This window comes from Rhincodon typus, chromosome 40 (assembly GCF_021869965.1).
Source record: "Rhincodon typus isolate 14 chromosome 40, sRhiTyp1.1, whole genome shotgun sequence".
Classification (NCBI taxonomy): Eukaryota; Metazoa; Chordata; class Chondrichthyes; order Orectolobiformes; family Rhincodontidae; genus Rhincodon; species Rhincodon typus.
This window is the reverse complement of record NC_063371.1, coordinates 11,624,737-11,652,512: the sequence shown is the minus strand read 5'-3', so window position 1 is coordinate 11,652,512 and position 27,776 is coordinate 11,624,737. Positions and strand designations below refer to the sequence as shown.

The 27,776-nt window shown below is 45.8% G+C and overlaps 1 protein-coding gene across 1 annotated transcript in view; it reads left to right on the top strand.

The window, feature by feature from the left end:
* Positions 1 to 9,019: 9,019 nt before the first annotated feature.
* LOC109919936 (CDP-diacylglycerol synthase (phosphatidate cytidylyltransferase) 2) overlaps positions 9,020 to 27,776 on the top strand; it is a 21,926-nt gene continuing 3,169 nt past the window's right edge. The window contains exons 1-11 of the mRNA XM_048618513.1: positions 9,020 to 9,166; positions 10,643 to 10,764; positions 13,232 to 13,328; positions 15,655 to 15,752; positions 17,629 to 17,768; positions 19,983 to 20,041; positions 20,534 to 20,616; positions 21,574 to 21,661; positions 24,713 to 24,781; positions 25,712 to 25,864; positions 26,132 to 26,251. Coding sequence (XP_048474470.1) covers positions 9,020 to 9,166; positions 10,643 to 10,764; positions 13,232 to 13,328; positions 15,655 to 15,752; positions 17,629 to 17,768; positions 19,983 to 20,041; positions 20,534 to 20,616; positions 21,574 to 21,661; positions 24,713 to 24,781; positions 25,712 to 25,864; positions 26,132 to 26,251 — 1,176 coding nt within the window. The remainder of the gene's footprint in view (positions 9,167 to 10,642; positions 10,765 to 13,231; positions 13,329 to 15,654; positions 15,753 to 17,628; positions 17,769 to 19,982; positions 20,042 to 20,533; positions 20,617 to 21,573; positions 21,662 to 24,712; positions 24,782 to 25,711; positions 25,865 to 26,131; positions 26,252 to 27,776) is intronic.

Here is a 27,776-nt window from a genome sequence, read left to right as displayed (position 1 = left end):
TCTCCCCCCAGACAATCAGCCACACCCAAATGACTGCCGTGACGCCCAAATCCCTCCCACCCTCACCTGACGATCAACTGCACCTACACCACCCTGACACATCAACCCTTCCATCCAGTGACTGCCCCTCCCCCCACCCACCGCCCACACCAGGCACATCATCTGTACTGTCTCCCCTTTCCTCCATTGCACCCCCTACCCCACACCCTCAGACACATCATGCCCCCTGCCCCAACCCACTTCCAGACACATCAGGACTCACACATCCCAGAGATTTCAGCACCCCTGCCTCAACTCATTGCCCCAAACTGCCAGACACATCACCATCTCTGTCATACCATCGTCCAGGTGGACTTCTAGCAACGTACCTCACTACCAAACACATGCCCCTTTCCCTCATCGCTCCCAGATGCATCACCGTCCCCAATGCCTAACCACCCGCAACACCCAGACACATCCCTGCCCAGACTATCCCCGAGCAACATCTGCGCTCATCTTTTCAGATACGAGCCCCTCCTTCAAACAGAACCACCTTGTCTGTCCTTCCCCAAGACGGATCCTCAAAACACTCCCATCCCATGCTCCACACCTGCCCTCTTGACCCAATCCCACTCATCAGCAAGATCGACATATTGTATCCAGAATGTAATTCTGGGATGGACAATGTCAGATGGTGTGTGGGATGGCTGTTAGAGAATCCGAATTGGCTGTGAGTCTGGAATGGGTCTGATGGAACCAGTCTACCAATCAGTGAATCTGAGAGGAGTACAGTTTGTGATTATGCCTGGTAGACCTGGGATGTATTTGGGGCTGCTGAGTCTTGAATCCCTGTCCTTCTGGAGGTGATTTCAGCAAAGTGACAGTGAGCCACGTTGTCAAAGGATCAAGTGGAGGAGGTAAGGGTCAACGACTTTGTCCCTTCAACTCTGACAGAACTCGGGAGAATGAAATCTCATTCATGGTTTGACATGGGATATCTTGAGGGCTGTTTTAGACAAAGACTTGGTTAAACACAACATATTGCATTTTGGTAAAAACAAACATCAGGACTTGTACAATTAATGGTAGGATCCAGGTAGTGTTGTAGAACAGAGAGACCTAAGAGTTCAGGTACATAATTCTTTGAAATTTGCGTCACAGATCGACAATGTGGTTAAGAAGGTGTTTAGCACGCTTGCTTTCATTGCTCAGGCCTTTGAATGTGGGAGTTTGGATGTCATGTTGAGGTTATACAGCATGTTGACCTTTTTGTAATGCTGTGTGCAGTTCTGGTTGCTCTGTTATGGGAAGGATGTTATTAAACTGAAGAGGGTTCAGAGAAGATTTACCAGCATGTTACCAGGAATGGAGGGTTTGAGTTGTATAATTAGGCTGGATAAGCTGGGACTTTTTTGATCATTGTGTATAATCATAGAATCCCTACAGTGTGGAAACAGGCCCTTCAGCCCAACAAGTCCACACTGACCTATCCTCCCTATAGTCCACCTAAGCTCTACATCCCTGAACACTACAAGCAATTTAGCATGGCCAATCCACCTACCCTGCACATCTTTGGAGGAAACCGGAGCACCCGGAGGGAACCCACGCTGACACCGGTGGAGAATGTGCAAACTCCACACAGACAGTTGCCCAAGGGTGGAATCGAACCCGGATCCCTGGGGCTGTGAGGCTGCAGTGCTAACCACTGAGGCACCATGCCACCCTTCACTGGAGCGGAGGAGGTTGAGGGATGACCTTATAGGTTTATAAAATCCTGAGGGGCATAGATAAGGTAAATAGCAAAGGTCTTTTCCCTAAGGCGGGGTAGTTCAAAACTAGGGGCATATTTTTAAGGTGAGAGGGGAAAGATTTAAAAAGGACATGAGGAGCGATTTTTTATTTTTTTACAGAGAGAGTAGTTCCTGTCTGGAATGAACTGCCAGAGAAGGTGGTGGATACAGTTACGGTTACAACGTTTAAAATACATTTGGATAAGTTCATGAAAAGGAAAGGTTTGGACAGATATGGACCAAATGTAGGCATTTGGACGGGTTTAGTTTGGGAACATGTTCGGCATAGGCTGGTTGGACTGAAGTGTCTGTTTCTGTGCTGTATGGCTGTATGAGGTTGAGAACAGCAGCATTCAAAGGTAGACACAATGGTGACTGATCTGTGAAACTAGGTATATTAGAGAAGGGTAAACGTGTGTGCAATTGTCAAGGAAATTTATCTGACAGCAGCAACATTTCCTGTTGTATATCGGCTTTAGGCAGGTTCACATGAAGTTTTCTTCATTCATGCGTTGGGTTCCAAAAATTTCTGATGATTTATTTTTCACAAGTGACCCGTGGAAGTTTTCGGAATGAGTTTTATGTTGATGATCTTAGCAGCAGTTTGCAACATATCCTGTACTTTGTAGTCTCGAGCACAGTATTGATATAATTGCCAATTGAATTTCTTGGACCCTCGCAGATTGGTGGACCCTACTTGTGGTTTCCCCCACTGAGTGACAGAAGATCTTGCTGATCTCATCCCAAAAAGCCTCTGTCAAGTCACCCTTCAGCCTTTTCTCGAAGGGACGAGAGCTCCAGTCTGTTCAATTTTTCCCCATGTGTGCTACCTCTCAGACCTGGTACCATCCTAGTGAGTCTTTTTTCAACCTTCCTCCATCCCTTGATAGCATGGAGTCCAAGACAGTGCAAAGTCCTCCCAGCTGCTGTCCTGCTAAGTTTTAAGGCAACTTGAACAACTGTCCTTAAAACGAAAAATGCTGGAAATCACAGCAGGTCAGGCAGCCTCCGTGGAGACAGACCAAGCTAACGTTTAAAGTCCAGGTGACTCTTCATCGGAACTGAATGACCCTCCTTTGCTTTTCAGTTGTAGTCCTGTCGAAGTGAACAGCAAGTGCCTGATGGCCTGCTTTTACTGGCTATTTGGGTAGCTGGGTGATTTGATGCTGGATCCTGTGCCTTTTCCCCTCCACTTTGACTCTGTTTACCTTGTGAGATGACCAACTGGGTATGATGGTATCTGTGGCTGGCCTCATAAATACAGGCCACGTGGATTTTTTAATGTCAGAGGATGTGTGTTTCTTGCATCAGGTACTGTGCCTGCTACTGTTTGCACATTAGGATCCTGTTGAGGGACACATCCCATATCGTTATCTCAGCTCGAAATGTCTCGTCTCAAAGATCCTGAGCATGTTCTCTTTGTTGTCTGTTAGCTTCACATTGCCTGCTTTTGGATGTTGTAAATAAGGGAAAATGCCGCCGTCTTTCATTTGATTCATTCATGTCTCTAAACAGCCAATAGTTCAATTTTTTTTGCGTTGGTCAAAGAAATTGTTTTTGAAAAAAATTGATTGCTTTGAAATTGTTTGCAAATTTCAATCTTGATCTTGGTTTCCAACATCGCTATACTTTGCTCATTTTCTCTTAAATGTGAATTTAAACCCTATATATAGGGGAGGATGTACTGGTGTTAGAGGGGGGTCCAGAAGATGTTTACAAGAATGATCCCAGGGAGGCCTATAGGTCTGTACTGGATGGTGTTTAGAAGGATGATGGGCGATCTCGTTGAAACTTGCAGAATATTCAGAGGCCTGGGTAGAGTGGATGTGGTGAAGATGTTTCCACAGTAGGAGAGACTAGGACCCGAGGTCACAGACTTAGAGTGAAGGGATGACCCTTTAGAATTGAGATGAGGATGAATTTCTAAAGCCAGAGGCTGGTGATTCTGGGCAGTTCATTGCCATAGAAGGCTGTGGAGGTCATTCACTAAGTTTATTTAAAACAGAGATGGGTAGGTTCTTGATTGTTAAGGAGATCAAGTATACAGGGAGCAGACAGGAGAATAGGGTTGAGAAACATATCAGCCATGATCAAATGGCAGAACAGAGTCTGGGCTGATAGGCTGAATTCTGCTGCAACATCTTGGGGTGCAAATGCAACAAAAAAAGCTTCTGTTTTAATGTGTTATAACCAGTTGATTTTGAGGAAAATTCCTTCAATGTTTTCCATTTTGAAGCTTATCTTTGTTGGGGGGAGGAAAGCAACTCGAATGGGAAATGAAGGTTTGAAACTCAACTCCAGAGGTTTGGTTTGTTTCTTGAGATGTGAATACGTTGTTATTAGTTGAAGGAGATGTCTTGCTGAGCTGGGATTAGCATTACGATGGTTCATGCACACTGATGTTGACTGTGAGAGAGTGAACAGGCAAACCACGGTCATCTCTTCACAAGCAGTTACCTGTCTCTCAGGAAACTGACCTTCAAACTAAATTTTCAGTCCAAGAGCATTGTAGGCAAATGAAGTGCTCTGTTATACACAGAAGCTGAAGGCATTGATAATATCAGAACGAGAACATTTACATTCTGAGGTCACTAGACCTTGTTGTAGTTTGTCATCTTGGCTTGTAATCAATACTGAGAATAATTAGCCACAAAAGATTTGATCTCCGTGTGGTTATTGGGGTTGAGGGCAGTTGCTGCTGGCTGCTGTGAATTGAGATTAGCCCGAGAGGTCAATCATGATGATCTTGTGCAAGCAGTGACCAGGATCTTGCTGAAACTAAGATGAAGCTAAAGAACTAGCAGAAGCTGACAAGCCGATGCATTCATTGATGCACTGATGGCATCTGGTGGGTGTCCAAACTGGATCTGTTGATAAACACGGTGACATTGCAGAGGACACATGGAGGAAGCTGTTCCCCAAACAGTTTTCTCTGTGAGTGCCAGAAGCTGTGGCATTTCTACCCTAGTCAGCCTGTTGGACAGTGTCGCAAGGATTGCTGCGCTCATCCCTTGTACCCTCACTGCCTCATATCCAGATTGGAACAGTCAGACTCTTGAGCGTTATCCCCAACTCACTGCAATGGAAGCTGCTTAAAGTTCACTACGACGGAACATGGGACAATGTGTTGGTCACAATCGTGATAGAGACCATCGATTTTCAAATTCCCACCATCTGGTTTTAATGCCTGGAATCGTTGTGGACTGAAGCGGTTTTGATAAGGTAAGTACACCAACTTAAAATGGCCACAGAAATCAGCTGACCCTGAAGGTTAACTTAGCAATGTGAAACCATAGAACAAGTGACATTATCTGAACTGACATCGACATCTTATCAAAAGTTGCTGAAACTGATGCCTCCTGTTTTGATTTACACCTGACTGATAAGTTTCACATCTTGGAGATGAAAGACATCAATGCACAATTACAAAGCCTGGAAACAAGGAACTCGGATATTGGAATACACAATCCCTTTTCTATCGTAGCAGCTGCAGCAAAGGTCACTGCACACTCTGGTGTGATTCAGTGTGCAGAGCTGAGGGCTTGATACACTCCACAGTCAAACAGCTGGCAGCAAAGCAAGATTGTGAAAGCCAGCTGGCCCATGTGAATTTATGATCCTTCTTACAAGGGAATCAGGCACCGAAGGTGGTGTTGACGAAGGGCAAAAAGGAAGGATCAACAAGTTATGGAAAGCCAGAAACTGAGAAGGAATCAGAGGGTCATACAGGGTCCTCAGTGCCTGCATAACTGTTCAGTCTGATGTTTAAGATCATCTGCTCACTTACATTTCTCTCTTAAATCATACAGTGAAGAAATGTCACTGCCAATGAGATTTCATTATTATGTTTTCCACTTAGCATCTGTGGAAAGTCAAAGTTCGCATCTCCTCACAGATGTTCATTTTACTGCTGTTTTAGTTCACATCTCAAAGAAATAATTAATGGGCTTCTAATGTGCAGCGATAAACAGATTAAACATTGTAACTTCAGCTCTTAAAGCCAGCCAGATGACGCAATTTTTTCTGGACAGAGAGAGACTTGCATTTATGTAACCCCTTCCACCTTCTCGGAATGCTCCAGTAGATTTCCCAATCCATTGTCAGAAGCAAGCTAAACAGTTTGTGCATAGTAAGCTCCCACACACACACAAATGTGACATAACAAATGCATAACCTGTTTATGGCAAGATCATCGAAAGATAAATATTGGACTGGACACTGTCGGGAATTATGCTTCTCCTTTTACACAATAGGGCCCTTGGATGTTTTAATACACTGTTGAGAACAGACATGGACTTGGGCTAATGTCTCAGCACCTCCCTCATTTGTCACAGCTTCAGTTCTTTGCCTGAAGTCCTGGGCTGTGTGGGCCTTGAACCCGCACCCTTTAGACTCCGAGGCATGTTCTGAATGACACTGACTGAAGCATAGTTCCTTTTGGTTTGAGACCTTCTGACTCGGTGGCATTGCAACATCACCCACCATTTTGTCTGTGATGCCGTGTTCCTGATAGAACAGATCCTGCCCCAAATGCAGTTGTGCGTATTGAACTTTTACGAGGAGGAGGGCGAGACTGGGTTTGGCTGTGACACCCATTATTGCCTAATAGCCTGCTGGGATTTGCTTGACTCTGACTTGACAAGCTGGTCGGGCAGCTTGCAAGAGCCCATGCCTCCAGTGGAGAGGAAACTGCAGGGGACATGGACATGAATCCAGTCTGTATTTGCAATGGACTTGCAGCTTTTTCCACTGGCCTCTGGCTCCAAACTGCATACCGGCAGTTCAGGTTAAATCACACAGTGATCAAATCATGAACACATGGAATGAAAATAATGGGTTCCATTTTTGTGGAGTGACTTTGTGCCACATTTATCTGTCTGATGTTTTTAAACTCAAGGCATGAATTGGTCCTCGCCTTCGCTCCTTTTAAAATAGCATTCCCCTACGATTCACACTGAGTCATGTTGACTAAATCTTGTTGCTGAATGTTATACTGGCCCCACGTGAGCAGTGATTCAGTTGCCTCACTGTCAGCAGTGTATGACGAGGCAGGATAGCAGCCAGATCTGAGAACCTGCCTTCCCATTCTGCCTGAGAAGATTGTTAGATAAAATTCTGGGTGCTATTATGGTCTGAAGCTGGGCATGACAAGGAAGAAGTTCAGTTGACCTGTGGTGAGGCTGCCAGTTAAGATGGCATTGCTGCATCGGAAACACTGACAGAGTGGGATGCAGCTGGCGAAAGGTGGAATTGAGATCACAACACTTTGCGTTCGGTGCTGCATGGGGCATGATTAAAGAACACACTAACACTGATAATGATGAGGGCAGGAAGGGTAGGGGGGTGTAGTTGTTGCTGTGGGGGGAAGGCATATTGTAACAAACAGGCTTGGTCATGGTGCTCCGTTTTGTAGAGGAGGGTAAGGTACACATGTTTATAAGACAGTTATAAAGCTGGGAAGCTTAGTGGTGCAAGCTCTGACCTCTCCCAATGTGGCTTTTTTGAAAAACAAGGGCTTATTATCCGCTCTTGTGAATTCCATACTGGGTAATTTACTTAGGAGTCTTTGCTATGGAATGTAGTCGATGCTAAATCAGATAATTGGTATTTGACGTAATGGTTTTGACCTCTCAGTGCCTTGCATTGAAGATGACTAGAGATATTTTGGTCTTGTAACAAGCATCTGAAACATTTGTATTATTTACATGAGAACATAAGAACCAGGAACAGGAATATACCCCATTCAGCCCCTTGAGCTTGCTTGGCCATTCAATACAATCGTGGCTGATCTCATTTCGGCCTCAACTCCACTTTGCTGCCTGCTATCCGTCACCCTTTAATCCATTAAAATCTATCCATCTCTTTCTTAGATTTGTTCAGTATTCCAGCATACACTCCACTCTGGGGACATGAATTCCACAGATTCAGAACCCTTGAGAGAAGTAATTTCTTCTCAAATCTGTTTTAAATCTGTGACCCTCTTTATCCTAAAACTGTGACCTGTAGTTCTAGGTTCCTGCTCAATGGGAAATATCTGCTCTACGCCTACTTGGTCCGTCACTTTTAACAGCTTATTGAATGTCGTCTCTTCCTTCTCCAACCCAGAGAGTATAAGCTTAAGTCGCTCAGTCTCTTCTGATGAGATAAACCTTTCATTTCTGAAATTATTTCCAGTGAAGCTTGTCTGAACTGCCTCCAATGCAAATCCATCCTCCCTCAAGAAAGGGACCAAAGTGAAATTGATAATGAACTGGAGAGTGATCCCCCTCCCCACTCCAGCCACATTTAGCAAAGCATGCATCTGAGGGCTTGGGAAGCATGAGGGCCTGGGCCGAGAGGTTGGAGGTTCGCTCTGTGGTCTGTGCTGAGTTGACTGATTGCAGCTCAGGCTTGTGATCATTTTGCTGTGTTGCCCTATGAACTGGGGCTGAGCGCAGGACAAGCTTTGGCTTTCCCTGTACAGTCTGTTGACATTGACTGTATTCACATAAGTATGGTTTGCATGGGAAAGTGCCAGGAGAAGTGACGGGCTGTGGGACAGGACATGGAACGAACGAGATGTTGAGGGTGGGAGTTCTAGCTTCCATTTCTCTTGCGATTTAACCGCAGACCCTGCATCAGTTGGTTCCTAGCCTGGTACAAGTCAGAGAAGTAAGATCTTGATTTGGGTCCAATCAGTGCAGAAGGAAAGAGCAGCATGGGCATTTGAAATACCAGCTTGAGCAAGATAGTCCAGGCAGAGAAAGCAAGCTTCCGCCTGGAAATGGAGCAGACAGATGTCCAAGCCCAGCAGTTGGAGTGACAAACAGTGTGAAGCTGCTTGGAAGTACACGTGCTTGTTTCCATCTCAGTCAGAAGCACCTTATGACTCATATTCTCCCCACAGTTAGACCACAAATGATTATTTCCTTTCATTTTCGCAGGCATTGCTACCTGACATCCTTTTAGCTTCAAATGTTTCACAAGAAATCTCAATCCTTTGACCACCAGGCTGCTTCTGTTGCCCTCAGGACTTCGCCCTGTCTCAAGAGGCTGGAGAAACATGAGTGGCCTTCCTTGCTGCTGTTGGTGGATTGAAAACCAATGGTTCACCCATGGGCTGTGTATGGCAGGTGACACTCTAGGCCTATTTCTAATGTCCAGCTTCTGCACCTTCCCTTTGTGAAGTGTAGCTGCCTTGTGCTTTTAAAAATGTTTGTGTACATCTGACCCAAGATGATGTTCAAGATGGCCTTCCTCCTTCAGGTTTAATGGTTTGTGAGCGTTCAGATAGCCGTGCTTCTGGAACTGACCCCTTTGACCGACACCCTACAAGGGCTATGCCTCCTCTTGACCCCAGGTTGGCCAAGGCTGGCAGTGTGTTCCCACCCGTGGAGATGCAGCCTATGGGTTCGTCAGTAAGACCACATGATGAAGATGACAAAAGTTTGAGGTCTGTTCAGATGCGCCCCAAGACGCGGACTACGGGGTTTTGATGCCTGCGGAGGCATTGTAACTTGTGTGTGTTGGTGGTTGATGCATCTTCAAGGATGACTTGTTTTATGAGAAGCTGCCCATGCTCCTTAACTACATTGTCTGTATTACAGCTGGTTCATTTTCGTTACTTCAATGAAACAGGGAGTTCTCTGCTTCAGAGAACCAGAATGCACCTTGTTGCTATTGACACTTGTTTGCTATTGACATACCAAGCAAAAAATTTAGAGCTATAACATACACGTTGGCCAAAAATTGTTCGGAACCCCTAATCAGAATGCCTTAATGAAAAAATTTGTGCTCATAGTTGTTGAATGATTTAAGTATTTTGGGCGAGGTCTTTCTCCATTTGAACTAAGCAAGAAGTTGTGTGTCTGTTGCCTCTGCTTTGGATATTCATTCCACATTTTGCCTGAAAAGCTCAAATAAAGATGTTGATGGTGATTTTAAAACTGCTGACTCTGGACCTGAGGGAAGAGTCTTCCTTGTCTGCTTCTCAAAATCCTTCATAATTTTATCCCTTTCATTCACTATGCAGGCAAGCGGGACTAGTTTAGTTTGGTTGGCGTGGATGAGTTGGACCGAAGGGTCTGTTTCTGTGCTGTATAACTCTTTAACAGGAATTGAAACTATCCTCAGCCTGGTGTCTGGATTCCCTCTGGATGTCTGCTCCAGATCACACAAGTGGAGCACAAAGTTTGGTTTTCCTTATGGATCACCTCTGGATGCGCTCAAAATTCCTTTCCCGTCTGCCTCCAGCCAGCAAACCTTACTCGGCCATGGGATCTTGCTTTGACTGGTTCCTGTCCCCGAATTCCCACTCTCTTTCCGTGTCTTTGAAACTTGCCTCTGGAGACTGTTTGCTGATTTTCTGGCAGCCTGACTTGCAATGTTGGAAGGTGGTGTGCCAGATACAGTACAAACAGATGGTGAGACAAGGTGGGCCAGGGAGGAAAGCCTTGTCATGAGGATGGAAGGCTTCCTTCCCCTCTCTTACCCAAATTCAGTCAAAAGCAGTACAGGAAGCATGGAGGAGCCCATGTCAAAGCATCCTGTGCACTGCTTCTGACTCATTCCACCCCCACAGATCATGGTCCCTTGATAAATCATAAAGAGTAACAGTTTAGACTTTCTTTCTTTGCAAACTGTGGTGAATTATCTTGAACTTGTGAACCTAACCATTGAAAAACAAGCCCATAAAGATGGTGGAACTAGACAGCAGCGTTGTCAGCATCTGGAAGTGGTGTACCTATAGGAATTGACATGTCGAGTGGGGGAATCCCTCAGCAGAAACATGCACCTTTCTTTCAGATGCTGGCTGACCTGCTGTGTGATTCCAATATTTTCTGTTCATTCGGATCTCCAATAACCGTCCTTGTTTTTATTTTATTTGTGTACAGGAGTCAGAGTCGACTACCTCTGGAAGTGATGCGAAATTGGACTCGGGCAGTGCGGACACTGTTCCTTCTGTTGATAATACTCCAGAGGTGTTGAATAAGGCACTGTCGGGCCTGTCTTCAAGGTGTAGTATTCTTAGCAATGCTAACACTTTACATTCTGTCTCGGGTTTTGCAGTGCACTGCCACACTTGGCCCTTTTGCTTGTGATATAGAGTGATCTGAAACGGTATGGGGATAATATTAAGTTAACCCACTTGACAGAACTAGGTGCAGAGTTCACTTTACATGCCTGTAAAATCTGATTTTCCTGATGAGCCAAACATGTGAATTATGTTTTGATGAGATGAAAAAAACAGGAGATTATGCGGTTTTCCTGCCTGGTGACTTGGGATTAACCAAATTTTTTCTCAAGTATGGGAACAAACACTCCTTTTAAGCTAAAATCTCAACATTTTACACAAGTCAAATGGAGCACATTAGGAGCTATTTTGACCTGTACCAGCCATTTGAACAAGCTGATGAGTTAGACTCATTCCCCTGCTGGTTCCCCCTCCCTCTTTGGAGACTCTCACAGTCTGGTTTGCTGCTTTTACCCGATGTGGGTGTCTCTGTCTAGTTTGGCATTTATTGTCCATCCCTAATTGTTCTAGAGAAGGTGGTGGCGAGCTGCCTCCTTGCAGTCCTTGAGGGAATTGGTACACCCACAGTGCCATTAGGGAGGGAGTTCCAGGATTTTGACCCAGCAACAATGAAGGAGCAGCAAGATATTTCTAAGTCAGGACGGTGAGTGGTTTGGAGGGGAACTTGGATGTGGTGGTGTTCCCATGTATCTGTTGCCCTTGTCCAACCAGACAGGTGAGGCTGCATGGTTCTGTCCAAAGAGTCTCCAATCCATGCGATGACTATAAAGTATGAAGTGGTCGCAGGTTTGGAAGGCACTACCAAAGGAGCCTTGAATCGATGGTAACGCTGCTGTATTTAGTGTTGGTGAAGGAATGAATGTTGAAGGTGCTAGACAGATCTCAATCATGCAAGCTGTTGATGAGCCTGTGGCATTTGTCCGAGGCTCAATCACTAGGTATCTATACACTTTTACCCTGCAACCTGTATCAAGTGTGACTCCATTGCACTTGAGCTGGGAGGTTGATCAATTTCATTGAAAACAGCTGCCTTTTTGGGGATGAAATTCCTCAGACACCGATCAATCACAAACTCTGATGAGAATGCCGTGAGCATTACTTCTGCAAAAAATGAAGGAGCAAGACAATTTCATTTGAATAGCACAGACAGGAAGTTTGTATCAACAATTGAACTCCCTGCGAGTGGACTTTCAGTCCCCTCCTGAACTAACTCCACGGAGGCCCAGTATCCCATCACCACATCACCCTTTATTTACATGTGGAGGATCTTTGACACTGATCCGGTTTCCTCAGAGCCAGAGTGAACAGGATGCCTGACACTCCTGTTTGTCAGCCAGGGCTCCCTGATTGGACCAGGTTAACAGCCCCAAGCAGGGAGCTGGTAACCAGTAAGATCCACCTGGCCGACCTTGTTTGAATCACTACACCTCCCCTTCCGTGTGCCTTACCGACGTCTTTGGACACTGAGAAAACTCTCCTGTTCATCTTTGCATTGCTCTGTGGGATCTTGGATAGTGACTTGAGAGAGCTGACATACGTGGAATTATTCTAAGGTTCTGCCCAACTGATGCATTCTGATAATACTGTGCAGTATCGTACTCCTGCCACTCTCCATTGATGAAACTGTATTAGTATGCCCAGATGAAGCAGTAAGGATCTCCTATGTTCCCCCTGAATCCAGCTATCTTATTCCCCTCATGCAGTTGACTGTCTGGGTAACAAACGTTGCAGTGAATTTCCGACTGGATTTTTGTGTGACTGTTTTCTAATTGTGGCGTCCAGTTTTGGTCTTCTCTGCAAGGGGGAGAAATCTCATTCTGTCTTCCTGCAGTTCCTTTCATAATGCTCAAGACCTTTTCCACCTTTGAGAGGCAACATCGCTGCTCTGTTCACCTTTTCCTTAGAATGTGGCTAGCATTCTCAAGATATTCTCTAATCCACTGCCTATCTGCCCTTTTAATCCTACGATGATCAGAATGTTGCGTAGTATGCCATGTGTCCTAAGCAAGTTTCATTCCAAATTGAATTTCTTCTGTCTTTCAATTCTGTTCCTCAAGAGCTGGGACCCAGTTCTCTGCTTGCTTTGAATGTGACCTGATAAACCTTGGCTACGCCCTTTGAATCATTTATGTCAACAGATTTGGTTTAACATCTCACTCTGAGGCATCTAGCCGACACTGAGTACCACAGTCAGGACTGGGTTCAGGTGCTAGGCTCCATTAGGGAGACAGCTGGGGACAGGAGGTGCCGGGGAACGGTGGAGCCATTTTATAGCTCAGTCCATTACAGCTTGAGCTTCAACGGGAGAGTGTTAACCGTAAGCCAAGCTGACCTCGATGAGGAAATAAGTGAGGTCACAGGGAGTCGGAATTGGGTTGAGGAACAGCACGTGACTTGTTTAGATTCCTTGATGCTGGAATTGTAAAACTCTTCTCCTTTGTTTTGACAGATGGAAGAACTGGTGGGTGCGAGGAATCCTGACCCTGGCCATGATCAGTTTCTTCTTCCTCATCATCTATCTCGGCCCCATGGTTCTCATGATGATAGTAAGTTTCAGTGCTGCACTTTGCACACGTGCATTGATTTGGAAATGTAAAGTGTACGTCATCTCTTTTCTTGTCAATGAGAACAAACTTGTTCCACAGGAACACAACTGAGCCAGTCTACCTATATCTGTGGCAAAAGAAAGAAGCATGAGTCTGTCAATTTGTCTTCTGTAGAAAAGTCATTGGACTCAAAAGGATAAAAAATAAAGACCTGGGGGCGGCACGGTGGCTCAGTGGTTAGCACTGCTGCCTCACAGCGCCAGGGGCCTTGGTTCAATTCCCCCTCAGGCAACTGTCTGTGTGGAGTTTGCACATTCTCCCTATGTCTGCGTGGGTTTCCTCCGGGTGCTCCGGTTTCCTCCCACAGTCCAAAAATGTGCAAGCTAGGTGGATTGGCTATGCTAAATTGTCCCGTGGTGTTCAGGGATGTGTAGATTAGGTGGGTTTGGGGAATGGATCTGGGTGGGATGCTCTGAGGGTCGGTGTGGACTTGCTGGGCCGAAGGGCCTGTTTCCACACTGTAGGGATTCCATGGATGCTCTGTGGTTAACTCTGTGTCTCTCTCAGCAGGCCGGGCAGAATCCGGGGCGGGGGGTTCTCCAGCACTTTGTTTTGATTTCAAAACTCGAACCTTTTCAGTATTTAGCATTCATTTCCGGGAGTCCTGTTTAGCTCAAGTTAAGTGCGTGTGTACCCATGTGTGCAGGAAGCCTCCCTTCCTCCACGGGAAATCATGATTTTGTAACCTTGTATATATTGATTGAGATTTGCTGTCTCACACCCCTCCCTCCACGGCAACTGAAAAACGACTGACGTTTCGAGAACGTCTTTCAGGACCTCATGGCATGCCCAGTCGCTGAACTGCTTTTAACATTGAGTCTCCATTGTTATGGATATCAATGCGGTTTGCGTCTGCGTGCGTTTCAACACAGCAAAATCCCAGCTCAAAGAGCAGTGAGATAGGTGATCTGCTGAACTGTTTTCAAGGGAGAATTCTCATGTTGTTTCTTCCAATATTGCCTTGGAGCTTTCTGAGTGATTCAAGCATTCACTGAATGACAGCACCTCTGGCAAATGCTGCAGAACTTGGGTGAAATGTCAGAATGCATTGTGTGCTTAACTGGCTGGAGTGTGCCTTGAACCCACAACCTTCTGCTGCTTGAGAAGCAGGAGTGATGCTACCGAGCCAAAACTGGGGGCCATTCCTCAGAGGGGAATTGATTGCGGGAAGTGTTGTTTGTCAGAGTACCGCTACTGTGATCTATTGCGCAAGTAGATGAACACACACGAAATTGTGACTCGGTGAATGGTATGTTAGGGAAGGAATGGTCACTGATTTTGTCTCTTGCCAGCCCAGAGGTGATGGTAGTAATGTGTCAGCACAGACAAGATATTTAAACTCAGGGCCAAATGACTTAGACCGGTTCAAAAAAAGACAGATTCACAAAGTACTAGGATTCACAAAGCCATGTTTTCATCAATAAAACAATCTCTTAGGACCTAGTACAAACCATATACTTTTTTTACAAAAAACTCTGTTGACACAGAGACAAACTATAAACATCAAAACATCAAAAACATCAGCTTGCAGTATATTGGAGGAATATCAGAGACTTTAGAGGAATATCAGAGACTTTGGAGCAAGATCAGCACATTAACGTACAAACTTGACTGATACAGCAATGGAAGAGATGAGTATACACTGAGCGGTGACATATGCTGAAATAATCAGTGAGCATGGTACTTGAAGTTTAGTTAAGACTGAACAAATGTATTTAGAGCTTTTAACAAAATGTAACTGGAAATGATATTTCTAACGATCACCGTGTTGCAGACTGTTTGTTTTGTGCAGTTTGAGGGCATGTATTTTTAAAGGGATAACAGTTTCAAGCCAGTGGCAGCAGGAAGGATTTGATCTGATCTTGACCTTCAGCATAATTATCTCATAGCGACGTTTCCCGGCTGATGCCCTGCAATACTTGGGTTTCAAACCAGATTTCATTTGGTGATCTTGTGTACCCAATAAACTGCAATTGCAAATTGTCCCTCAACCTCACATGTAGGACTTGGAAACATTCACAGAGGGATTCAAGGATTCTGGAAATTTGTCGTCTGAAGATTAATCCTTGTTCATCTAGGACCTCCCCTCATTCCGAGCTTTCGACCCCATGTAAAATACCTCCCAGTTGTTGTACAGTGGTGAATTTACTCTCTCAATGCAACTAAAAGTGTGCAGCACATTATCAAATGTGGCAATGACTGCTGCTTATGGGCTTGGAAGGCCAAGTACTGATCACAGTGTATTGTTTTTCTTTTATTTTCATAGGTTCTCTGTGTGCAGATCAAATGCTTTCATGAGATTATCCTCATCGGCTACAACGTCTATCATTCTTACCATCTGCCATGGTTCCGGACTCTGAGCTGGTGAGCCCATTGAGAAGCATTTGGCCAAAAGTGCAGGAACAAAGGCACAAGCAAAAAACATTGCTGAGTGAATTAAGCCTGGGGGCCTTGTGAGAAATCGGAATTGAGGTGCACGTGTCACTATCTGAAAGCAGCCAGAAGTTTTTTTTACTGTTTTTGTTTTAAATCAGAATTCCACTCTCTCTTGCCCCTCCAACTGTGTCACCATTTGTCCTGAGAAAGTTGGCGTACTGTTTCATTGGCACAAACTGACCTGTGATGCAAAATTCATCTGTAGGATTGAGGGAGTGGAAGTGAAAATCTGTTCTTCCCAGCCCTGTTGATCATCAAGAAATACAGATCTTACCCCATGTGAGTGGGAGCACTTCCCACTACGTTATCTTGTACTAAATGTGTTCTTTGTAAATATCAGTGATAGCAATAAGAGAGCCCCTTTGGAGACCTGGCAAAAAAAAACTTCAGTGATTCTAAATTTTACGTGCTTGACTGACTATATGAATAACATACTGAATCTTCCGGGCTTCTCCTTGCATTCCTCCTGAACAATCCCTTCCCCAATCATGTAGTTAGCAGTGCTGAGAGTACATTGCACCATGCACACACACACAGAGGAGGCAAACACTGTGTTCTCACCCAATGCAAACTGTCTCGAATTAAAAGCTCAGCCTGAAAAATGAACTAAGTCATAGTCTGACTCCAGTACAAACATTGAGTGTTTAAACCTGAGTTGAGAGAGTTTAGATCTGGTGCTCCTTTAGTCACCTGACCAGCTCAGGGATCATGTTTAAGATAAGCTCAGCAAAGTCAGAACTGTCAGCTGCCTAACTGTATCGACTTTGCATTGCAAACTTTTTAAATAATTCACCTTGTGTTGACAAGGACATGGGGTACCCACACGAGACATTATATGTGAGGTGGTTTTCAAGACTTGGTGCTCTTCTTCATATTATTTAATTGGACACATTTGTGTTCCTCACTGAGTTGGGTTCGTCATCATTTACCCAGCTCCAATATGCTGCAAATATCACTTCTGAGCAAATGACAACAGCAGATTATATTTGAATAACTAAGTCCCAAAGTGCTACAGAGGAGTGTTATTTTCCAAACTTTGACTTTGAGCTACGCAAGAAGATATTGGCACAGGTGATTAAAAAATGTAACTGAAGGGGTGGACGCCAAGGAGGGCTAAAATCAGGACAGAGAAAATGAGAAAGAGAGGTGGGGAGGTTTAGGGAGTGAAATTCAGAGCTGGGGGCTGAGGCAGCTGAAGGTACAGCTGCCACTGATGGGGCAACAGAAATGGCATGGGGGCTGGGCTGTGTGTGAAACACAGAATTGGAGGAGCACAGAAACAGAATTTTGGGGTGGGATGGTATGGAGCAGAGAGAGATGGTGTGAGCAATGTCTAAGTGGTGGCTCAGTGGTTAGCACTGTTGCCTCACAGCACCAGGGGCCTGGGTTTGATTCCATCCTCAGGCGAGTGTCTGTGTAGAGTTTGCACGTTCTCCCCGTGTCTGCGTAGATTTCCTCCCACAGTCCAAAGATGTGCAGGGTAGGTGGATTGGCCGTGCTAAATTGCCCGTAGTGTTCAGGGACGTGTAGGTGAGGTGTGTTATGGGGGTGGTGAGTTTGGGTGGGATGCTGTGAGGGTTGGTGTGAACTTGTTGGGCCAAAGGGCCTGTTTCCACACTGTAGGGATTCTATGATCTTATGATATTAAGATTGCAACTTTCGCAGACCGGAAGCATTCACAGTTTACGGGAAGGCAGTACCCCATGGGTTCACACTGTCTAATATCTTCCTGTTCTGAAAGTGCTTGGTTTACCCTGCTTAAAGAGTTTTCAAATAAAATGTTTAACCTTGTTTTCTCTTGCAGGTATTTCTTGTTGTGTGCCAACTACTTCTTCTATGGGGAGACGGTAACAGACACGTTTTTCACACTGGTTCAGAGGGAGGAGCCCCTGCGGATCTTGAGCAAATACCATCGTTTCATTTCGTTTGCTCTTTACCTGGCAGGTATTATTGCTTGCTTGTCTCAGTTGACCTGACGCGATCTGTGAAAATAACAGAACCTGTATTTCCTCAATCAGCAGAGAACCATGTGTAAAATGGCAGCACTCTCAAAATCTGACTGAGCTCATCGGATTTGGTGGGGTAGCTGTTTGAATCTTTTATAAATGAAAGGTCAAATAATATACAAGACAGAGACTGAGTCAGCACATATGGTGATATGTCAGTATGACAGGAAGGAAGCTGTTAGAATCATAGAATTAGAGAGATTAATCATCATCTCAACGGTGACACCCACCAGACTTGATGCTTTTATCATTTTACAAATACAGGTAAATGTAGACACAGAGAAAGGTGTCCAGCATTGATCTGGAAGTTGAAGTTAACAAGAACTAACCAACCTGGTCTGCAGTTGACCTGTACTGTCCTTTTGCACAGCAGGTCCTTGAAAGGTGGTCTGAGTAAAACAGGTCAGATGGATCCCCTACCATAGGAGCTGCTGGTGTCAGGCTGTCTGTGATAAATGGCACACAAGTTCCACTTGATGCTAAAAGTGGAGATTGGTTGTCAGAACACACACAATCTTTTCAGTGACATTTGTACCATCTGCCTGTAGGCCTTCATTTTTAAAATAAATCATGGTATGTGGGAGTCACTGGCTGGATCACCATTGTCCATTCCCTGTTGTCCTTGAGTAGAGCATCTTCCTCAGCCATTCCCAAGGGCACTTCAGAGTCAACCCCATTATTATGGGCCTGGAGTCACACACAGGGCAGACCAGGTAAGGATGATAGCTGTCCTTCCCTGAGGATATGAGGGAACCGACAGGTCAACAGGACAAGTCAACACTGGGTACGTGGTCATCACTAGACTACTTGTTGGTTCCAGGTTTTTCTTGAATCCAAATGTCACCATATGCCATTGCAAGATATGAACCCATGATCCCAGAACATCAGTCTGCAACTCTGGAATTCTAGCCCAGTGACATTCTCTCATGTCAAGTCAACACTTCAGATGGTTACCGACTGTCTCTCCCCAGTATTTCCAACCATGGCCTTGTCTTTCATCTCAAATACTTCACTTATTCAATCAGTAACTCTAGCTGGGAAAATCTGTGATGAGCAAAGGTTTTTTTTTACTGGAACCAGCTCCCAGCAGAAATGTGTTTCCATCTGTTGTGTGCTGCACTTGACCCAGATACCATCTTTCTGTCCCTCTTAAAGTGATCATCCAAAGCTAATCTTCTTTGAGGTTATAGATAACATGCAGGAACACTTTGGGGTTGCAAGTTGTGGTCTGAGGTTATTTCAGCTCTTGAATTAGTGTACTGCTGTTTCACTCAACCAAAAGAACAAGAGATTAAAGTTCAGGATCTCCCCTGAAGTTTCTGATGAAAGGGGCAGAATCAATTTGGATTGAGAGTGATATAGTTGTTGTGCCTTTTGGGAGTTAGCGATAAAGGGTGGTACAGAGCCAAAGAACAGTGTGAGGCTGGCCAGCTTCAGAGATGAAGAGCACTTGTCCTTAAACTTTGCAACTTCTGCTCCTCTCTTTTGAAGCTGTTACCGTTCTTGGAATTGAATACAACAGACCCTAACGTATTCTGCTCCCTCTTGACTCAGTTTTCCCCATGGGAGCTCAGTGATATGGATGAGCTGTTTGAGGCTTGTCAGGGAGGGCTGGTGAAGGGGGATCCAGGGAGATATTTGCACCCAAGCTTGATCCTGCACTCGCTTCTCAATGACCTGAGAGTAGGAGTTGGGAACGACTGTGTAATCGGCAATAATCCTGTCTGGGAATTGAGCTGATCCTCTTTGACCAGAGGCAGTGTGAAACTTGCTGCCAGGAGAAGTCCCTGAGGTGAACTCACAAGCTGGATGCATGAAGGAGTAGATTAGAAGGACGTGCTGATAGGGTGAGGTGAAGTAAGGTGGGAGAAGGACGGTGAGCAGCATCGAGGTGGACATTGATCTGTCAGACCGAAGGGCCTGGATCTTTGCTGCAGGTTTCACTTTTTCTGTTCAACGTTGTTGAAACGTGATTTATCACAGCCAGCAGAAGTCGGTGAACTCAGCCCAAATTGTTCCTCAGTGATCATTCTCAACGTATACCAGAGGTATGCAAGCACCCTAAAATCCCACCTGTCCTTGTTCATTTAAATTCCTGTTGACAAAGGTCTGCTTGCAGGCTGTAGACAGTGACTTGTTGTTTTGTTTGTAGGATTCTGCATGTTTGTCCTGAGCCTGGTGAAGAAGCATTACAGACTGCAGTTCTACATGGTATGTAAACCCCTGGCGTTCACAGGGAAAACACACTCTGTGTTGACTTTGCAAGTGCCACGTTCTCCAGTTCCTGGGCGTCATCCCAGCCTGCCGGTTGGATGTGATTTGTGCAGTGTCTTGGACATGCCTGAAGCTGAGGCAGAACTGTGCAGTTGTGTGGATGTGGGGGAGCATGTGTAAGGACAGCCAGCTCATTGTGCTGTGGCAGAACAAAAGTGTGGGAGGTGGGGAGGGAGGGAGAGGCCAGTGCCTTTGATGGAGGGTACTGCCTGGGAGTGTGGCTGATCCCACTATCTTTGCTGCCTAAGGTGTGATTGTCCACTGCTGAACGGACAGGGATCAGGCCCATTGTGGGACGTACCCAGACAAACCCTAGTCGTGCACAGTTCTCAATTGTCTCGATTCTCTTGGTTACACGTGTTGGCGCTCTGGCCTTTGGAATACAAGCCTCCTCAGCATTTTAACTGGATGTCCTTTGTTCCTTCCTAGTTTGGATGGACCCACGTGACATTGCTGATCGTCGTTACGCAGTCTCACCTCATCATCCACAACCTGTTTGATGGGATGATTTGGTAGGTCACAATCCAGTTTCCATCGCGCAGGATTGTGTCAGCTTGTGCCGGTTTCACACATGGAGTATTTGTGTTTTCGCCCAGTTCTGCCCAGTTGGACCTTATCCCGGCAGAGGGTGGGCGGCAGCGGCCTTTTCCAGCTCTTTGCCGTGTCCGTCAGTGTTAAGGAGAAAGCAGCAGTGGCTGAAGCTGAGCTGAGTGTTCCAGCCGATGGTGAAGTCAGTGACTGAGGGGTGGCCAGACTGGCACACCCTTGTGCCCAGCTCAGTGAGACATCAGATCAGGCATCCCCTTTTCGCAGTAGCACGAGATTCACGGGTTCTCATCCTTGGGAACGGGATGTCACGGAAATTCCTGTTTCAAGGCAAGGTCAAAAAGATGATGTTCCCATTTAATCCCCCGAAAGGAATTTTCAAGGTTTGAGTCATCCAGTTATGTTCAGGCACTTTTAACCTCAATGCCACATGAGCATTCCAGCGACTCCATGCTCAAGACAAATGGAACATCTCTCGAGCCTGAGAGACAGAATGTTGGTCTAACCCTGTCCCAATCGGCAGGATGTTATACAAATACCATGCCTCCAAATGAGCCCTGATCCTGTCTTCCTCTGCAGCCTCAACTTGAATTAATTCGGGTCTAAAAGTTCTAACCTACAGATAGTGCCTGTCCATTCCCTGCTCAGACAAAGCCATTGCACAGCCATATCTGAATACCTTGCTTGAGTACTATAGCCCTGGTACCTGTAGGCTGATCATGAGTTACGTTAACAGAACTGCATTTAACAGCCTGGGACACAGCTTCAGAGAGCGCCGTCTCATCGAGAATACATTTCTCAGCTGCTACTCGCTTGATATGATGAGGTTTCCATGTGGTTTAAAGATTGCAGATTTCTGAGTGGTCTCTTGTCCTGTTCAGCACATACTGTTTGACCGTTGCTCCCTCTGCTTTGTTTCTCAGGTTCATCGTGCCCATTTCCTGTGTGATTTGCAATGATATCATGGCCTACATGTTTGGATTCTTCTTTGGCCGAACTCCCCTCATCAAGGTCAGTGACGAGACAAACACACATTACCTCATGTTGCAGAGATTAAAATCAATTCCAACCAGAGAAGCAGGCACCTCAGTCAGTCCCAGTTTGCACTGACCAGTGAGCTCAGTCTGCTATTTACCATGAGTCACGGCAGCTAGGTACACACAGACTGGTCTTCTGTTGGAAGCTGAAGCACAGTGTGAGTTGAGGGAGCTTTAGGCTGTGCTTCCTCCTTTACAGCTGATTGTATTTGATGCTGGGAGTACTGGGGAAGGCACTCAGAAGCCTTCCTTTCCCATAAGCTGATGTGCAGTGAATGTTCACCTTAGAACCCAGTGCGGAAGTTACACGTGTTATAATGGAACTGGGCATAGTGTGCTAACCATTGCGTACTGTTCCACAAGCCATTTCAGACGGGCAAGGAGCCAATCTAAACCAGCCAGGTGACCAGTTTGCCTGACAAACTGGCACTCGGGGCAAAGGCAGTTCACACCAGGTCTCATCATCGACAGAAAATAACTTGTATATTCAACCTTTACACTTAACCCTAAGAAATAGCAAAGCAAAGAAAGTACATGAGAAATCCTATCAGACAACTTTAATGATATCCCTTCAGAAATCCCAAATACACACACACACACATTCTCTCTGTCACACTGACAGAGACACACACACACACACACACACACACACACACACACATTCACAATTAAGACAGTTTGACACAGGTACTGTGGGCAGAAAAGGAATACAGACAGGATTAAAAAAATTCCAAAGATCTCAAGTCCACATTTCAAAGTGGGTGAAATTGTCTCCCTCAATCTATTTTTTTTTTGTTTGTAGCACTGATGACATTCTGTTTTCTGTTGGGTGCTGGTCGCTCTTTGATTCAGCAATATTCGGGTGGATCGAAGTCATTTCTGGTTTCAAATCTTTGTTTTGAGTGGTTTTGACTCCCTGCCTTTGTCCCACAGTGATGGAGAGATTGGGGTGGCAGTAGGGTGGGGGGTGGGTGAAGGGGGAGATGGATGCCTTCCGTTTGCAGGCCGTGGATTATTTCTCTCTGTGCTGCCCGGACACCTACAGCTTCAGACAGTCAGCGGCTCAACCCATCAGGGGGCTGTCGTCAGGCAGAATTTCCTGAATTTCTGCGCCGCCATATTCTCCCACTCACTGCTTCAAAAAGCAACATCTCACAAATATGCAGCACTTTAGTTGCAAGTTGCAAAATTGTCCTAGTGTGTCAGTTATGCAGCAGTCCAACTTCCACTTCAGTTTACGGTCCCAAAAATAAAAATGTATGGTCTCTGACAGACTGCCTGTGAATTGTCATGGCCTACTGATGCACTTGAATGCAAGGTTACAGGGGTAGGGTAGGAGGTGAGGTCTGGGTGAGATGCTCTTTGGAGGGTCAATGGGTAAAATGGCCTGCTTCCACACTGTAGGGATTTTATAATTCCACTGTTACTTGATCAAAATTGTAGATGGATAATTGCAGGTGCGGAAGGAACAATCTTTTATTGCCTCATCAGACTCAAATACAAATTGTTCACAATAGATTTACAAATGGGGACACTGAAGTGGGATCCGGGAAAATGGAAGGCTTCCCAGATTGGAGCGATGAAAGGCAGAGCATGGGGTTGAACCAAGCTTCTTGTCCATTTGGGCTGTCTTGCGCTGCAGATGGGCCAGGCTGTGTCTGAATCCAATTGTATAAAATGTGCAGAATTGAAAGCCCTTCACCCTGGCCATATCACACTTTGACAGAAATCTCCGATTCCCTTTCAACAACATCCAGTGGATCTCTGTGTTTTTCATAGAAATCACACTGAACGAGTCAGTTCTAATCCTGGAAACTGGACGGAGCTGATGCCCTGCATGAGAGCTCTCTTGGAGAGACTCACCATTTCATGGAGTGGTTGAGACAAAACCTTTAAGGGGAAACCGAATAAAGACGTAAGGGACACTGTGGACGTGAGGGGTCATTGTTTAAAAACCAGAGGTGGCCCACTTAAGAACAGAGTGCGTAGAAAAATTCTGAGGAGGATTGCAAGTCTTTGGGACTACCTCACTGACAAGGTGCTGGGAGCAGGATTCTTGAATGTTTTCAAGCCAAGGGTGGATCAATTCTTATAAAGCATGGGGGCAAACGGGGTAGACAGGAATATGGATACGAGGTGGCAGTTCAATCAGCCATCGAATGGTGGTGCAACCACAGGAGCAAACTGACCTTCTCCTGCTCCAGATTTGTGTGACAAAGGAATAGAAGGATATGCTGCTGGAATTACCTGAAGAAAGGCAGGTGGCGTATCATGTCGGGCATAATCATCAGCTTGGATCTGTCAGACCTATCGCTAGACTTGTTGAAGAGAAGCTGGAAGCATTTGAATTCTTTCTGTGTTGAGATGAGGTAACCATCTCAAAGTATGGGAAGTCCCAGTGGAATGGATTACTTTGCTGGAAGTGCAGGACAAGATAGAAATTGCTCACAGTCAAGTTTAGGCCTGATGCTGGGAAGCATATCAAGACAAACAAACAATATGGACCTCTGAAAATGGCTAGGGAAGCTCTGGAGTATGCAAGACCCATTGGATCCTGTTTAAAAGGGAATTCCACATGGTGTGATGTGGCGAAAGTGGAGGGCTTCCACTTCTGTACACCTTTTCCATTGAATTCAGGTCCAGCCTGGCCCAGATCAGGACTGAAGAGATTGAGACCAGGGTGTGGAGGGAGACAGGGGAAACAGCCTTGTTTCTAACCAGTCACTGACGCAGTTTGTTTGCACACAAACGTGTGACACATTGGTATCATGTCAGGTTTTGTGGGAGTCACTTCATAAGAGTTATTCAGTAGAAACAAGGCCCTTTGGCCCATCAAGTCATATGCTTCCCCACACAAGTACCACTTTCCCACATGTGGCTCACAGCCTTGAGTTCAAGCTGAACTTCAAGTTGCAAAGCAGTTTCTAGTAAAATTTCAAGGAACAAGTTCCAAAATCATGCAACCGACAGCAACCTGTTCAATGCAGAAACGATCTGAACGTCTTTCATATCTCTGTTCTTGCAGTTGTCCCCCAAGAAGACCTGGGAAGGATTTATCGGAGGATTCTTCTCCACTGTTTTATTTGGTCTTGTGGTAAGAATTGAATAAAACAATCGCCTTGTACAGGGTTAGGACAAAGAGCATGGAGCCAACATCACTTCTCCACGCAATCGTGATTCTGTAAACTTTTTTTTTAAGCAACCAGAACTTGTGTTTCTTAAACCTTGTGGTCAAGAAAAACAACCTGTTAAAAGCCAGAGCAAGTACAAGATGGTTTTGGGAATGACCAAGAAAGTGCTTTCTGCTCTGAATTTCCACCTTTTGTTTTATGAGACCTGGGCATGAGTCACTTACTGTGCAAGAGGCAGTTGCTTCATGTGAGAAGGATTGCTGGGTGATCGAAAAGATCATGGGGAAAGGGTTAGAAAGAGGTGAATTCACTATAGCAGCAGCAGCAATGGGAGATACTGCTGATGCTGGGATCATTCCTCGCAGAGAGATGTTCAAATTGAGGAAGGAATTTGCTGGGATAAATCAGAGAAGCTATATCCAATCGCACAGAACCCATTGTGGAAGAGTAAGAGGGCTGGAGAGAATGAGTGTTGTACTGAGTTAATATGTGCTGCCTGAAAAGGCAACAGGGAGCACATTCAGTGGGAACATTCCCATGGGAATAGTACAGATACTTGAAAACATCTGCTGGAGAGGGGCTTGTTGGTTAGCTGTCGAAAGGGCTTGCATGGGAAAGTGGGCAGATGGCCTCACGTGCTCCATCATTGCGTGATTCCAAGGAACCTTTAGTGAGTTGGCTGGACAATGCATTAGAATACAGGCCGCTGGAGAGGTCTGTTACTGCTCAGTGATGTGAGTCACATTTTTGCAGTCACTTTATCGAGACCATTGAGTGCAGTGTTACAAGAGAATAGAGGTACAGGCTTGGGGCTGAGTAGAGCCAGCAGTCTTAACCTGGGTTTGTGCCTTTAGCCTGATGTTCTCACTCTCGAGTATGTTTGTATTTTGCAGCTTTCCTATGTGATGTCGGGATACAAATACTTTGTCTGCCCATTTGAGTTCAACAATGACGCCAACAGTTTCACCGTGGACTGTGAGCCATCAGAACTGTTCCAGCTCCAGGATTACGGCATCCCGTGTCTGGCCCAGTCCATTTTAGGCTCGGTATGTCTTCAGTGACTTTACGAGTGAAGTTTTGAGAGCTGCTTTTGTTTTTGATGTTGAGGGGCCGGGCAGTCGGAGACAGTTTTGGAAATCCAGGAAACCGAAAGGGCATAAAATAACAGGCTGAGCGATTCTTCAATGCATGTGTCTGCAGAACAGGGTCAGATGCTCGGCTCCTCAAGGCTAGAATTTTGCAACTTTACAAAAAAAAAAGCAAAAAAAATTTGATCCTAAGGCTTATCTGTGCTTCTTCTTTCATGACTGCAGGAGACTATCCGGTTGTACCCCTTCCAGATTCACAGCATTGCCCTCTCTACCTTCGCCTCTCTGATTGGTCCCTTTGGAGGATTCTTTGCCAGTGGCTTCAAGAGAGCATTCAAAATCAAGGTATTTTTAATCCTTCCTTTCCTGGCCAGGGTTTGACGCAGAGAGGGGAGAGGGGAGAGATGCAGCGATATCTGGGAGCAATCCTGCGGAAGAAGAGGGAAAATGATCTAACCATCCAGCATGCAAACAAACAGGCCATTGCAATCTCTGACTGTAGCTGCTCGCCTTATTCTGTCTGCAGCGTGTCTCCTGCTGCATGCAGGAGCAGACTAACTTAGTCCCGGACCTTTGCTTCTTCTCCCTAGACCCTCCAAGTGAGTCCCTTTCAAGTGACCGCCCCCCCCCCCCCCAACTTTTTGAAGTGACCCTGGAACCATGTTGAGAAAGCCTCAGGGATTCTGAAGGACAAAGTGGCCACCTGGTCGAAACACATCAAATTCTTCCAGGACCAGACCAGACAGGTGCTGGCATTCGTTGGGCTGCAAATAGGTGGTGGGGGTGACAGTCTCACTGTCTAGATAGGGTGCCCGTATTCACAGCTGACTTAAGAAATGTCTTTGCTCAGGCTTAGGGAGTATAACAGTTCTCTGTAAGCTCAGTTTGATTTTCGGATGCGGAAGGGGATTGAGGTCAAAGGGGATCAGACAGGAAAGTCGCCTTGAGGATGAAGACTAGAGTGGCTGGTATTGAATAGAGGAGCAGGCTGCAAGAGCTGTGCACCTCCCATTTCTTTATGTCTGAGTATCAACCTGACTGTGTTTACCTGGACACTGCCAGCATCTTCCCATGAGACTGATGCCCAACGAATTCTCTCCTCTTCTCCACTGGTGGGAGAAACAGGAGGTTTCCAGAGTCCCGAGAGACTCTGTCATTGGTTCCCTAACACTGTCTTCCAGCGGCCCTGTGTGAGGCAGCAGCCCAGTTGACAGCCTTAGCCCTTTATATTGCCATGACCCAGTGTACCTCAGCTGCCTGCCCAACTGTAGTGGCCCACTGTATTGCAGCACGCCAGCCTTTGGTCAACAGCCCAGTGTATTGCAGCAGCCCATGATGTGGCAAAAGCCCAGTGTATTGCTGCAGCTCGCTGCATTCTCCAACAAAGCTCACTGGCTCGAAGGAGCCAGTCCATTTGATGACATTGCAGGAAGGTGATCTTGTCCCTGGATCTCCTGCGAAAGACACCCATGGTTTGCTCAGAAACTGACCACTTTTCTGGCAATTTTTGAACACATGGATATATGTTTAGAATGAGTTCACTGTTTAAAATGAAGGAGACTGAGACATCGCACACTGGCTTTTGAGGTGCCTGAGCAATCTGATTGGTGTGTCTGTGTGCCGAGCGATCCGATTGGCGTGACTGCGTGCCCAAGCGATCTGATTGGTGTGTCTGTGTGCCGAGCGATCCAATTGGTGTGTCTACGTGCCCGAGCAATCGTATTGGTGTGTCTACATGCCCGAGCGATCCGATTGGTGTGTCTGTGTGCCGAGCGATCCAGTTGGTGTATCTGTGTGCCCGAGCGATCCGATTGGTGTGTCTATGTGCCCGAGCGATCCGATTGGTGTGTCTGTGTGCCCGAGCGATCCG